General features: G+C 41.7%; 1 protein-coding gene across 1 annotated transcript in view; it reads right to left on the reverse strand.

The window, feature by feature from the left end:
• Positions 1-13,719, reverse strand: part of MARCHF11 (membrane associated ring-CH-type finger 11) — a 100,201-nt gene extending 86,482 nt beyond the window's left edge. The window contains exons 1-2 of the mRNA XM_045566268.1: positions 12,975-13,719; positions 11,603-11,758 (exon numbers count right to left, since the gene is read on the reverse strand). Of these exons, the coding sequence (XP_045422224.1) occupies positions 11,603-11,758; positions 12,975-13,502 (684 nt within the window). The 5' untranslated portion in view covers positions 13,503-13,719. The remainder of the gene's footprint in view (positions 1-11,602; positions 11,759-12,974) is intronic.
• Between the last annotated feature and the right edge of the window lie 1,029 nt (positions 13,720-14,748).

The following is a 14,748-nucleotide window of genomic DNA, read 5'->3' on the forward strand; positions in this document are numbered from 1 at the left end:
ACTAGGGTTATGGGTTTGGGGGGAAAAGACCACAGAGGTGAAATAGTCTCATCACATTATATTAAACGCACATGCTATCAACATGACTTATCACTGATAATGTTAAACTTGATCACCTCCAGCTACAGCTGTATTTGCCAGGCTTCTCCTCTTCCTTCCACCCTATTATCATCTATTCTTTGGAAATAAGTCTCTAAGTGCAGCCCACACTCAAGAGTTAGAGGGAGTTGAGCTCCAACTCTTGGAAGGGAAGGGAGATTATATACATAAATTATCTGGAATTCTTCTGTTAGGGAGATTTGGCTCATCTCCCAAATTTATTTATTTGTTCAATCATTTATTTATATTAGTATCTATTTGTGCATATTTATATTATAGTTTAAATCTGTGGTCCCCAAACCCCAGGCCACAGACCTGTACCGGTCCGTGGCCTAAGAGGAACTGGGGTGCACAGCAGGAGGGGAGGGGCAGGTGAGAGAGCAAGCGAAGCTTCATCTGTATTGACAGCTGCTCCCCATCACTTGCATCACTGTCTGAGCTCTGCCTCCTGTCAGATCAATGGTGCAGCGTTAGATTCTCATAGGAGCATGAACCTTACCGTAAACTGTGCATGCGAGGGATCTAGGTTAAGTACTCCTTATGAGAATCCGAGGTGGAGCTGAGGCAGTGATGCTAGCAATGGGGAGTGGCTGCAAAGTCATCCTGAAACCATCCCCCACCTCCAGGTCCATGGAAAAATTATCTTCCATGAAACTAGTCCCTGGTGCCAAAGAGGTTGGGACCCACTGTTTTAAATTATAATCTAATACTACATTATAATAAATAATTATTGTTCAAATTATTCCAGCTTTAGTTATTAGAGGTTCTTTCAGGTTGGCTCTTGTGTCCCTTTGACCTGGCTTCATCTTTTTCTTTTTTAAAGATTTCTTTATATTCTGGCACTATAAGATCCTTCAGTCTCATCTTGTATGTGACTGGTGTCTTTTGTTGTAGAATGGTATCAGAAACGAAGATCTGGTGCTAAGTGAGCTTACTGTTACTGGGGTGTCACTACTACTGGGCTCTGTCAACAGACAGAGCTAGGAAATATATGTATGTACACTAACCTATGTATTAGCACATATTCATACATATTTCTACATGTAACCATTTGTATTACTATTAAGCAAAACATCAGTTTATACTGATGTACCATGTGGTTCATTTTAGCATACTCATTTTAATCACCCAGTGTATCAGTCAGGGTTCTCCAGAGAAACAGAACTAATAGGATATGTGCATATGTGTGTGTATGTGTAGACACCAATGCTCCTCAACTTATGATGGGGCATGGGGCTATGTCCCAAAATAATCTCATTGTAAGTTGAGAAGTATATTGAATGCATATCATTTTGCACTACCATAAAGTCAAAAAATCGTAAGTCAAGCCATTGTAAATCAGAAACCATCTGAATATATATTAATACAATATACAATGTGTGTATGCATGTATGTGTGTGATGAGATTTATTACAAGGAATTGGCTCACGCAACTACGGATGCTAAGTCCCAAGATCTGAATCTCCAAGCTGGAGACCAGGGGAGCTGATGGTGTACTTCCAGTTCAAGTCTGAAGGCCTGAGAACCAGGAAAGCTGACAGTATAGTTCTGAAAGCCTACAAGTCCAAAGGCGGGTAGATTCAAGACTCGGTTTAAGTTCAAGGGCAAGAAAATCATGATGTCTTAGCATGAAACCATTCAGGTAGGTGGAATTCCCTCTTACTCAAGAGAAGGTCAGACTTTTTGTTCTATTCAGGTCTTCAACTGATTGGATGAGACCCACCCACATTGGGAGGCAATCTGCTATCTGCTTTACTCAGCCTACCAATTGAAATGTCAGTCTCTCCAGAAACACCCTCACAGACACATCCAGAATAACGTCTGACCAAATGTCCGGGCACTCCATGACATATAAAATTAACCATCATATCCAGTTTATTTCCATTAGGGTCATTAACATAATCTGTATTACCTAGATTTTGTATTTATCTGCTTACTTATTAATTTTCTATCCCTTATCATCAATAATTTAGATTCCAGAGGCAGAGGCCCTGCCTGTTTTAACCAACTCTGTAACTCCAAGGCCTAGAATAGTGCCTGCTATGTAGTAATGGTTAATTTGTTGAATAAATTTTGAAAATCAATTAAAACACATTAACTACATAATTCATACTAAAAAGAATAAGAAAAATGGAGTATTTTGAGGCTAACCCTAGAACATGAGTAATATCATCTTCCAGACCAAAAATATACACATACTGATCCATCACTATGTCTGTTATATTAATAATCTCCATGCACTCATCATCATTTAACATTGAAATTTTCCCCACAGGCAATTCAAAAGATGCCTCATGTTTTCCCTTTGAAGTTTACTGTGGCAGAGCTTAATCATATCCAAAATGAAGCAGCATATGTCCTTTTCAAGTTTCCTTTTCTGTGATCAATATTACCCTCAGTCTCAGCAGTGTGCAGGTCAAAGGGAGGAGACGGACAGAAGGTAGTGAGATTCGTCACCCATCCTTATATGTTTTGCCAAATCACTCAGAAAGTTTTCAGTATGGAAGAATCTTTTACTCCTTGGCCTAAGAACTATGTCACCCAAAGCTACTCAACGAATTTTGGCACAGTTATTTGTAATCTTGTGGGCTTAACATTTTATAACTTCTTTCAACTACTTCTCAAATTGCTGAAAAGTCTTACCTAGATCTGAAAATAAATTTAATAGAGGCTATGGCAGTATGACTGAGACACCACCATGAACACAAAGGAAGATTGTTTGGGAGGAGATTGAAGGTGATTTTGAATTCAAAATTTCTTTCAGCTTCCAGGTTTCAGCTTGGGCATGCTTGGTCCTAGAGAATACAGCATAGGCAAAGACTTTCACTCCTCCTCACTGCGTCCTTCTCTCCAAGGGACTGGATGTCCCACTGGAAACCTCCCATCTACTCATCCCCACACAAAAGATGAGAGTAAGATGATGGGAGAAAAGAGAAGAAAGAGATGGAAGAAGGATAGAACAAATATCTACTGAATGCTCAATATATGTCCAGCAAATCCTGTGCTCGCGACTGCTGTACAGTTTTTATATTTTTTATTTTTTTAAAAACTGAATAGGTCACTTACATACATATTCACATAACATAGAAAACAAGTTAGTACTAGGGAGAGAGCTGGGGAAGAGAAGAGGGCAAAAGTATTTCCTGTGGCTTCTGGAATAATCTTTCATAAGAATATAAGCAAAATCTCTGACATTTGTGCAAGATGCTATCCTTCTTAAAATCTTTTCTAACAGGTTGAACACACCAAAGGGAGCCTGTGTAAATTTCTTGAAATAGTTCCTTGTTCATTTAAACTGTTTCATAGCTCAGAGTCATGACACAAATTGAGTAGAGAGATGACATTTGGCACAACTGCAAGACCACACATAACAAAGGAGCGCCAGGGAGTTCTTGGAGTAAGAGCTGGATGCTCACGGGCAGCTCCACTCCCCTGTGCCCAAATTAAGCACTTGGCAATTTGCACAAAATTAGTATACCAAAAAGAGAAGCAAAGCGAAAAGGCAAAGTGAGGCAACAATGGAACTCTGTTACTACGATAAAGATACGTTCATTCACTGCCCAGGCGTCAGTAGTCAAAATGACTTAACTCCAAGAGGTAAAACTGGGCAGACAGCAGGTTTTTCAACAGTGGTTTTCAAAGCACACCATGCCTAAGATAAGGATGGAATAAGAAATGCCTCCTCAGTAAGTTCCATTATTGACTTTGCCTACATAGAAATGCTTCCAGGTTTTTGTCATGTCTTCCCAAGCAATTGTTTTCAGTCCACCTCTGCTTATATAAAACCTCATTTGGCTAAATCATATGGAACAGCTGCTGAATTATGAGTTATGCTCACAGGGAAGATGTTGTCAAATATCCAAGAATACAGAAAGTGCAAGCCATGAGGCAGTTTTTCTTGGCTGAATCCTCTGTGTCTGCCATCCATTTACTTGTAATTGTAGGTGATTATCTACTCATCCGTCCATTCCCTGTCACTCTCAAGGGCTGGAAGCACTCTCATTTTGCCTTCAGAGTCATCCCATTCTACTCTTAGAAGGTCCGAAAATAGAAGGAAGCTGAGTTTTCTCTACTCCAATCCCTTTAGCGAAACATCGGTCACATCACGCCAAAGCCCCACACCAAGGCAAAGCAGGACACAAGTGAGGAGGAAAATAGCCTGAGCTCTGGCATCATCTCCCTGGTTTGGAGTATCACATTCACCAGTGGAAAATCACTTCTAAAGTTATGTTCCAACTGTACAAACTGTTCATCAAAAACAGTCACCTTGTTTTCAGCCAGGTGGCAGATTTCACACCAAAAATTTATATCCAGTAGATATTCTCAGCAGCTCATCTGCACCCATGATCATACAGTAAAATTTCCAACAAATTATTCAAATTCCCTGAACAAATGCTAGATGAAACCCTTCAACCAGTGACAATCTCAAGAAAGTGAGTATGTCACACATGGGTAATTCCGTATTCACTGAGTCTTTTTTCATGACATTTTGTTTTTTGAAAAGAGCAGATATGTCTCATTGAAAGCCTTTTTTTTAAATTCTAGGTTTTTAAAAATAGATCCCTCCATTACTCTCAAGGCTTTTTCCTGTAGTTTGAAGAACTGAACATAACTTCCCTAGACAGATTCAGAATAGCATTATTAGAAGATCAACTTGAGAACAAGTTGAAAATTAACAGCCAGTAGATGGCTAATATGTGAATAATGAAGAAAATTTTATTTCCTTAAGCCGTGTTCTCACTGCAGAAATTACATGACATCCATGATTCTGGCCACCTTACTAAACACTCATTCATTTATTCATTCATACCGCAAATATTCACTGAATGACTTAACTAAAGCTACTCCTTGGAATGCAGGATTTGAGTCCGCTACAATGAAGACACTGTTTAAAAGAAACAATGGTTTTAGTATTTAATATTTAATGTTAAGAAGTTAATAGCACTTCATTATGGAACTAAAGTGCTACCATTTTCTACATGATGTAAGTTTAAGATGATTTCACGCAAAATTACAAAGTAACATAAAAATTTAGAAACATTTCGCCCATTTAATTTTCTAAGAGGTCCTAAAACACCTAAGTCCATATCAATATTCCATTTGTTTAATACCACAAAACGCAGCTGGGATAAATCCAGCTCACCATGAGGCTTTGTGTAGCCCATGTATTCTTAAATGGTACGAGAAAAATCTTTTTTAAAAATCCTATTTCTTGACACATAAAGATTATATGAAATTCAAATTTCAATGTCAATAATTAAAGTTTTACTGGAACACACCATGCTCATTTATTTATTTAGTGTCCATGGTTGCTTTCGTGCTAGGACAGTGGCTATAATGGCCTCTTAGCCTAAAATATTTACAATCTGGGCCTTTAGAAAAAAGGTTTGCTAACCTCTGATTTAAATAACGAGACAATGTTATCAAGTGAAGACATTTTGGAGCCATGACAAGGTTTCTCTACACAACCGCTTCCAATGCTTGCCACCCTGGCTTGCTTTGACCAAAAAGTCTATGCATTTCTGCCCAGCAGGGGGTTCTTTCTTCTAGAGGCAGCTGGGTGGAAGGGCAAAGAAAGCAAAGAAGAAAAAGGTGTCCAAAGGGAAATGTACTTTAAAAAGAGCTAGAAAACACAGAAAAGAAGACGTGCATGGAGAAGAAAGTTCTGGAGGGTGTCACCCATAGGGTCCACATTGTCCCCAAGCTCTATAAATTTTAAAAGTAAACACCAGTGTAAAATGCCCTAAATGGCCTTCACCTCCTTTTACCACTGTCTCAGAACCATTTGGCTTTGAGACAAATTGTAAATTCACTGTACACATAGTCTATACAGTAAACAAGATGGGAATAGTATTATATAAAGTATAATTTACATATTTTATTCAGTGGAGAATCATTCATCTGTTCTAGTGAGTAAAATGAAGATTCATGTGTTCTGAAATAATTAGTAAGCAAATGAAACAAAACTAATACCTGATGTGTTCTTTATTTATTGTGACAGTTTTAGTTACCTATAAAATGTGCCAGTATATACATTTAAATATTACACTTGAACATTGTTTTTCAGTTATTCAGGCACAGTAATGAAAAGTCTTCCCCCTTAGCTTGTCATTGGCTATTAAACCTACAGAGAATGTTAGCAAGAAGAACAGAGAAAAAGTCAAAGTGGTAGCTCACTATGTGACAAGGGTGCACATATGCAGACATTTTTAAGTCATAAAATATAAATATTTTGAATGATTTCAAATGACAGCATGTAATGCTGATATAGTTCATGCTTGATGTTTTATTAATAAATTTTCAAAATCATAGTCAATTTTCAATGATAATTTGTCGGCTTCTCCTAATGCATCAGCAGCTACATTATATTAGCAATCAGTTCTGAAGGTAGAAATACCCTGTCCATGGTGGAGCCTCATTTAAAAAAATAATGACCACAGGGTGGTCAAAAAGTTATTTAAAGTTCTACAAATGCCTTATAAAAGGTCCAGAAGCTGTACCTTAGAAGGATAGCCAAGACAAACCCACCTGGTGTCAAATTACTTCCCAATTCAAATTTGTTATGATGAATCCCAGAGTACTGAGAATATGACTAAAAATGAAAAATAATCTCAAGGCATTCTCCTTCCTAGGAGACTCTTCAGTCATTTTTACCACTAGAAGAAGACCTGTTGCTGACATCACATTTGTTTAAAGAAAAAGCAGGAAGGGAAAGGCTAATCAAAATGTTACAGGCCAGGAGCCTAATCCCTGCAAAGGTATATGGACCAAATGTGAGTCTCAGTCCTTTTCCAGCCAGGTAAGGCAGGCAGCTATCACCAGTCCTATCAGAGCACCAGAGGAGGAAGGAAAGTTGGTGGTCACCACAATTCTCTGTGACTGGTGCTCGGCCACTGTCCCTTTGTGATTGCCCTGCAGGGATCTCTGAGACTTCTCTGACCTCTGTCCTACTCACAGGTCACATGGACTCCACCCCACACGGGTAGTTCCAAAGAGTAAACAAACCATGGCTGCCTGACCTTGAACAGTGCACCTCCTGCTTGGCCACATTTAAAAGCATCTCATAACTCCATTATGAGTAGACTCCAATAAGAACGTAAATAAGACCCATGGTGAGGGACATCTGGAGAATAAATATGCTCACTGCACTGAGATCATTATGTCTCATTACATCTGCTTTTTAAAAATGCTGATTCATTCATTATTGATGATAACTAAGTTGGTCAGAAAACTGAGATGGGTTCCCAGAAAAAACAGTGGGTAAAAATCAAGGGATAAAGTATGGTATGGAAAGTGGAGCCATTAACTCCACTTTGGTGACAACAGAGGAAGGGAACAAAAAGGCTGTGTGAACAATGACCAGGTGAAGGGCCCTGCCTCCTAGCTGACAGCAAGTGATCGTAACCACAGCCAACATCAAAATGGCACCTATCATAGGCCAGGGCACCATTCTAAGCACTTCATGTACATTAATGTACCTAATCCTCAAAATAAGGTATAAGACAGGTGCCATTGTCATCTTTTTGAAGATGAGTTAACTGAAGTGTAAAAAGTTTAAGTAGCTTGTCTAAGGTAACATAGCCATTACCTTCCATTTACATATATTTTTCCATGTTTAGGCAGTATAGCCTGCCCTTTATAGCAAGTTTAAAGTTTCCCATATAGTACTTTATCCTGTATATGTTATCTCTTCAAAGAGACATCCATGTCTCTTGGAAAAATATTGAAAGCATTCATAAACTGGAATATAGCTTAATTAATGTATAATGTCACCACCATCTAAAAATAAGTTTGATCATATATGCTCTTGCATGTCACTAATTTTAGATCATGCTATGAGACTCAAAACAGCACTAGCTTTTACTCTTAAAATATCATTAATGCATCATCTTGGATATGTTAATAAATAAAATAGATTCTGCAAGTAGGTAGGAAGGTAAATGCATTTTAATTACTTCAAATGTCTTAATTAACTCCTACTGCTAATGATGCAGCAATTAAGGTTTAAATATGTTGTAGAGGATACATCCGCTAGCTTTCTATTGAGTCATGTTGCTGAGCATCACTGAAATCTAATGAAATTGGGAGGTTCGGATCCCAATTCTGAAAAAATTCAAATCTCAATGAGAAAAACAAGTAAAACTAAGGCATTGGACTTGATGCGGCATGTTTCCTTCATACGCACCTGCTTTCTGACTGTTTTTTGCCCTTCTCTGTCCCCATCTCCCTCTGAGCACCAGGGGATATATCATGGTAATAATCACTCCCAACAGTGCTTGAGGATATCCATCCAGCACCACTGGTGAGTTAATCTCCCACACATTTTTTTAACCTCCTTTGGTTCAGAGCCCTGGGAGAGAATTTATGGTGATGCTTGCTGATCTATCTGGATTTAACGAGGACCAAGTGCAGAGACCAGAGCAGGAAGCAAAGCATTTTAGCAGCTACCTCTTCTGGTGATAAAGATGGCCACTCTCTTTAAAAGAAATACCAGACTCCAGAGGTGCAGTCTATTTTCCCTTGCCTTGAATTTGAGTTGGTCCCATGACTTGCTTTAAGTAAGAGAATGCAGCAGACGTGAAACCATGTCACTTTCAAGGCTGAGCCTTAAGAAATTTGTAGCTTTCACTTTCATGCTCTTGGAACCCAACTATCACAGTATGAGAAGCACATATCACATGGAAGGAGAAGTGAGGCACCAGCTGGCAGCTCCAACTGAGTTTCTAGCCAACAGCCAGCACCACGAACAAGTAGAATGAATGGGTTGGATGTTCCAACCCAGCCTAATCTCTGGATACTTATAGCTCCAGATGATGCCACATGTAGAAAAAGACCTCCCAGCTGACCTCAATCAACCCACAGACCTTTAACAGATAATAAATGCTAGTTGTTGTTTAAGTTTTGAGGTGGTTTGTTATGCAGCAATAGATAGTCAAAACCTTTCCAAATAACCTTAGAGACCCAGGCTGAAACCAGTTCCTGCTTGCCTCAGCCTTATATAGGACAAGTCATGATAGATCCGAAACATTGAGACGTCTAAGGTGGGTTTGAGAAGAACATTTTCCAACATGGTGGCTAAAACCATAGACCTTGGAGCCAGACTGACTGACTTTGAAACCTGGCTTTGCATTTTACCACATATGTATCTAGTAGAAGTTATTTAACTTTCCTGTGCCTCAGTTTCCCTTTGTACAAAATAGAGATAATATTCTTCCCCTCAGGTTTGTTATGAAGATTAAATATCAGTATCCATATATAAAAAATACTTAGAACAGTGCCTGGCACAGAATCAGTGTTCAGTAAATGTTCTCTCTTAATTAATTGTTTTTTATTTTTTATTCTGCTCTACATCCAAGAAACCACCTGCTCCCAGCTGACTGGCCTCACACCAGCAAGGGAGAAAACTAAGAATCACAGTGAATGCTAGTTTGTGAGTCATTCATAACAGAAATGTTAGATAAATAGCTAAACTTTATCTTAGAATGAACTACTCCTATGTGTAAGAATCCATACTTTGAGAACCTTATAACCGATTTCTGTTCATTATGAGTACCAAACTTTATATATATCTAATGTAGTCCTGGAAAGTTATTTCATCTCCAGCATGACGTCATCACATTCATATCAACTTTGTTTCTAAATATGATTTTGCAGATCATTGCAACAATCAGATCAGATTACAGATCACAGTAGTATTTGTATACATTACAATAAAATTAATCTTACATGTGTTAGTAATACTGGATTTATTTTTAGTACTTTCCTGGAGGGAGGAGGGTCATATCATATACATAGTTTAGGAATTGCTTTTGTTAAAATAATTATTGAATTTTTTTTTAAATGAAGCAAAAGACAGTAGTAATCAATTCTCTTTGCTATATGATTAGAATTAGTATATAGTAGTATATAGTATTTTTTTTGCCCCAGTTCTCTGTCTCTTCTCGATTTTAAAATGTATATCAAGGATCTATTTCTATTTACTTCAAAATTTATCATCCCAAATGAATTTATATATAGTAGCCATAAGTTAGTGTTTTTGAAATACTTAGCACTCTATTTCAGCTCTTGAGCATCTGACCATAGTACTTCTCATGGGATGTTTCCCTGGAGCCCCAAAATTCTCCTTTTTTATAATCTTCCCACATATTTCTATTCATAAAATTATTGTAGATCCAATTATTCTACCCATATTCTTGTCTTTGGACACAGTTTCATCTAATCTTCAAGACGATTATGACAGATCCATAAACTGATACCCAAGTAGTTCAATCAATTAGAGGTTCTGGGAAAATGTGTCAGGGTTGTGTCTGTCTTCAGCATGATAATATCACTCATCCACATTAGTTACACTTTCTCTTTCCAAATTATTTATAAGCCTCAGGTCAGCCTGAGAAATTCATATTTTCATTTCATGCTTGCTAATCATGCCTTAAATGGCAATTATTAGAGATGTAAATTAATTGCAAACTATATAAAGGATGTACAAATTTAAAACTGAAATTTAAATTATTAATGCAATAGCAATTTTGCCTCCAGGTTCCTTCTGCAAATGCTAAGAATTTCACCTATATTATATTGCTCAGGGAATTGTAGATTTTATTACTTTTTCCCCTCCCAACTTTTCCATTCCCTCTTCCTTTTCCTTCTATTCGTCCTTTGTTTCTGTGTTTCAACCCTACTCTTTTATGTCTGCTTAACTTCAGCCTACCAGATCTCACTAATTACACGTTATTCTGCTTTTCTTTAAGATGACATTGTTAATGTTTTGTATTTTACATTCCACCAGGCTATTCAAAGAACCTGAATCAGTTATAGCATACATTTAAAAAAAAAAAAAAAACTATTTTTCCAGGGCATTTGTAGAACTATGGGTATTGTGTTATTATATGATTATACACAAAAAGTTTAAGAATACAGACAGTGGTATTATTGAAAGTAATTGTTGGGAATACTTTCGCATCTACTTTGTAGTTGAAGACAGCAAAGAACAAAAGTAGCCAAAATTTAACTGTGAAAAAACATCATATGAAAAAGAAAGCCTGGCTAAGTGAAAAGAATATTCAACCAAAGTTTCCACACTAGTAAAGTTTTGCTTTACTTGGATCCGTTTTCCATAAAAGGAGCCCATTAGGGCTTAAATGCTTAAATTAGCAAAACACTACTAAAACTAATTATGTAACATTTCTAATTAATAAAATTGATTTAAGTGGAGTATAAAACATTTTATCAACTTTCCCCTTCAGAAATAAGGATGGGTGTAATTTGATCAATAAATAAGAAATTAATAAAGGAAACCATTGGAGTAATGTCTTTTGAGTTTCTCAGATAAGATGTCATGGCTTTCTCTAAACACATCTCTACAAATTCTAAATCTTGATTTTTACGCTGATTTGCATAAAATGTTTTTAAGCAGCATAAGTAAGCATCCTTAGTAATAACTAAACTCAAGTGCACTCATGTCAACAAAATTATTTCAGAAAAAATAAATATTACAACTGTTTACCTGGCACGGTTGTTTCATTTTAATGGCTATGACATGGTATCTGTAACAACAGAGTTCACAGGTCCAGGAACCTCTCTCACTGATCCACTTTAGCAGGCACAGCTGATGTGTATACCGCACTGACCCATCACATCGGCAGGGATTTAACAGCTCACCCTAAAAAGAAAACAGTTCAGTATGAATATTTGTGTCTGTATCTCTATTTTAAAACTCCAATGCTTGCTTTCTTTCCTTTCAAAGCCATTTACCCAGAAGGATACAAGCTTCAAGCTCTATCCTAGAAAATGAAATTAAAATTTTATACCTCTGATGGGAATGAAGCTAAAGTCTTAAAACTATTTCAAAGATATTGCTTAGAGTTATGACATAAATGTTCTACCAACATACAAAATGTCTGCAAGATATAGCTCCCAATACCCTTGGGGGAAAGCTGTACTATTAAATCTCTTTAATAACTTTTAAGTGGATGGTCAGATGCATTTCCTCTGCAGTTATTCTTAATCATTGCTAAAGAAGAAATGCATGGCATCCCAGAAAGCAGCTTGCAATAGCATTATGCTTTTATTTTTTCTAAATGTAGCATCATAAATATTGACCTAGGGTGATATATTCCTGAAAGCCTGCATATTATTATGCAATTTCCTTACTTTTAAAAATATTAAACCTAATGTTTTCTCAGACCACACATATTGTAAGAGATATATTATCCTTTCTTCTGCATGACTACTCTCATTTAAGTTTTCATGCGCCTCTAATGCTATTTATAATTTTATAATTGTGTTTCTAACAAAATATAAAGTACATCTCTGGCTAAGTGGCCTTTCTTTCAAAGTATATTCCTATTTGACTTGAACAAACTGTAACATACTTTTCACATCAGTGAGATTAAGTCACCAAAATTTGCAATAAGGAAAGAACCTGCTCTTTTTGGCTGTGACATGACTCACGCCCAGTTTGTGTTCTAAGACTATCCGTCTCAGAATACATCTGTAGAAAACAGACTTCACTTTACATCCTTGAGGTTCGCTTCTATGTATAGACCAAATCCATTGAGTAATTCAAAAGAAATACTTACGGTATTATCATTAAAGCACCTGAGGAACGTGTAGCTGCACAACCAGGTAGGAAAAAAAGTGTAGATCAAATTAAACCCTGTATTCGCCACTGGGACATTTTTATCTGCCTTCACAGAAAGGGCAAGGGGAACACACTGGAGCCATCTCTGACAAGGCAGGACCAGACAAGCCCCACAGGAGACAAACCGGGAGGCGCGCTCTGTCCTTGGTGCTGAACGCCGGGCCACTGCGAGCCGGAGCCAGTCCGGCCGCGGTCGGAGCCCACCGCCAGCCGCCCCGGTCCCGCCGGGCCCTACCTGCTCGGCGCCCTGGAAGCAGATCTTGCAGATGGGCTGGTGGTGCTGGTGCTGGTGCCCAGCGCGCTGGTCGCCGCCGCCGCTGCTGCTGCTCCGGCTGCTGCACACCGAGCGCGTCTCGGTCTGGTCGCCGGCGCCCTGCCGCTCGCCCTCCCCGCTGGCGCTGGCCTTGGGCTCCGCGGGGCCGCCCTTCGCCGCCGCCGCCTCGGGGTCCGCCGACTCCGGGAGGCGCCTCGGACCTTCCGCAGAGTCTCCGGCCGCCGCGCACACCTCCTGGCCGGCGGGCGGCAGGGACCGCGGCGGCGGCGGCGGCAGCTCGTCGGTGCCCCTGCGCCGCGGGGCCACCTCCCCCGGCGGCTCGCTCGGCCCGGCGGCGCCCTCGGGGGGCACGGGCAGCGGCGGCGGGTAGCGCGGGGTCGCGGGGACCGGGGCCGGCTCTGCCGGCGGCGGCGGCGGGGGAGGCGGCTCGGCGTCCCCGCTCTCCGCCCCGCGACACCGACCGCCGCCGCGGTCGCCCTCAAAGCTCATGGTTCTGCCGCCGCCGCCCTCCTGCCGGCCCGGCTGGCGGGCCGGGTCGGGCCGCAGCCGGGGGGAGAGCGGAGCGGGAGGGAGGGACGGAGGAAGGAGCGAGGTGGGGAGGGGCCGGGGCACCAGGGGCCGGGGGGCGGGACGGGGAGGGGACACGGAGGGCCCGGCGGCGGTGGCACAGGCTGCTGCTGCTCCGCGGAGCCGCCGGCTCGGCTCTGACGGAGGCGGCGCCGAATCCCGCGGCGCGTGAGAGCCGCGGAGGGGGCGGGGTGCGGGCGGGAGGAGCCGCGCGGCGGCGGCGGGTGCGCGGGGGGAGGCGCGCGGCGGCGGCGGGAGCGGCCCGGGGGCGGGGGTTTGCAAGAGAGGGAGGGAACCCGCGACGGGGTGCGGCGAGGACCGCCAGGAATTGGGGGACCCCTCAGCCGCCCCGCCGCCGCGGCCCGGGGCAGCTCCCGTCGGTGCCAGGCGGGGGACCCTCTCCGGAGCGCGCGGCACTGCGGCTCTCGTGAGCGGGGCCGCGGGGAGGGTCGGAGGCAGCCGGTGCAGAAACCGTTACCGGTGGGCAAGTGGGACGCGGCGGCGCGGGCCGGATGGGGGCGCGACGGTGCCAGCAGAGACCCGCGTGGGAGTGGGGGGCGCGAGGCTGGTGCCGTGGGCGCGCCCGAAGCGGTGAGCGGGGGCAGAGGGCGCGCGGGACCCGGGGACTGCAGCCGCCGCCTCCGAGCGGTCGCTCCCCTCGTTCCGAACCTTCTTCCTCAAGGGCGCTCTCACCGATCCGGGAGAGCCTTAAAGGAGAAGTCTCTGGAACCTGTGTCCTCCCCTGTCTGGCCCGCCCCTGAATCCTCCCTGCGTCCTCCTCACCGCCTCTCGCCTGCAGTGAGTATCCCGGGTTATTTGTAAATATCTTGGTCCGAGGGCCATTTCCTGGAATGGTTTCTAATAGCGAACCCCGGTGCCACGTTCTGTGGCTTATGGTCACTTTCATACTTCCGTATAAAGGAAGCAAATGACACCAACCCTTTACTCGGGAAAAGTGTTTGCAACCTCGGGATTTCGGTTTTGCTCATCCCAAAGTCAATTTCTCTATGACTCTACCCTGCAAAACCTCTCTGGGACACATCTTCAGGTCAGGGCTACAGTCCTCCCAGGTTTTTTTTTCCCCAAAATATTAATAAACTCCCTCATCTATAGGGAACTACACGGGAAACCATTCGCATGCAGTAGTTTCCAAATTCGTGTATTGTGA

This window comes from Lemur catta, chromosome 12, assembly GCF_020740605.2.
Source record: "Lemur catta isolate mLemCat1 chromosome 12, mLemCat1.pri, whole genome shotgun sequence".
Lineage (NCBI taxonomy): Eukaryota > Metazoa > Chordata > Mammalia > Primates > Lemuridae > Lemur > Lemur catta.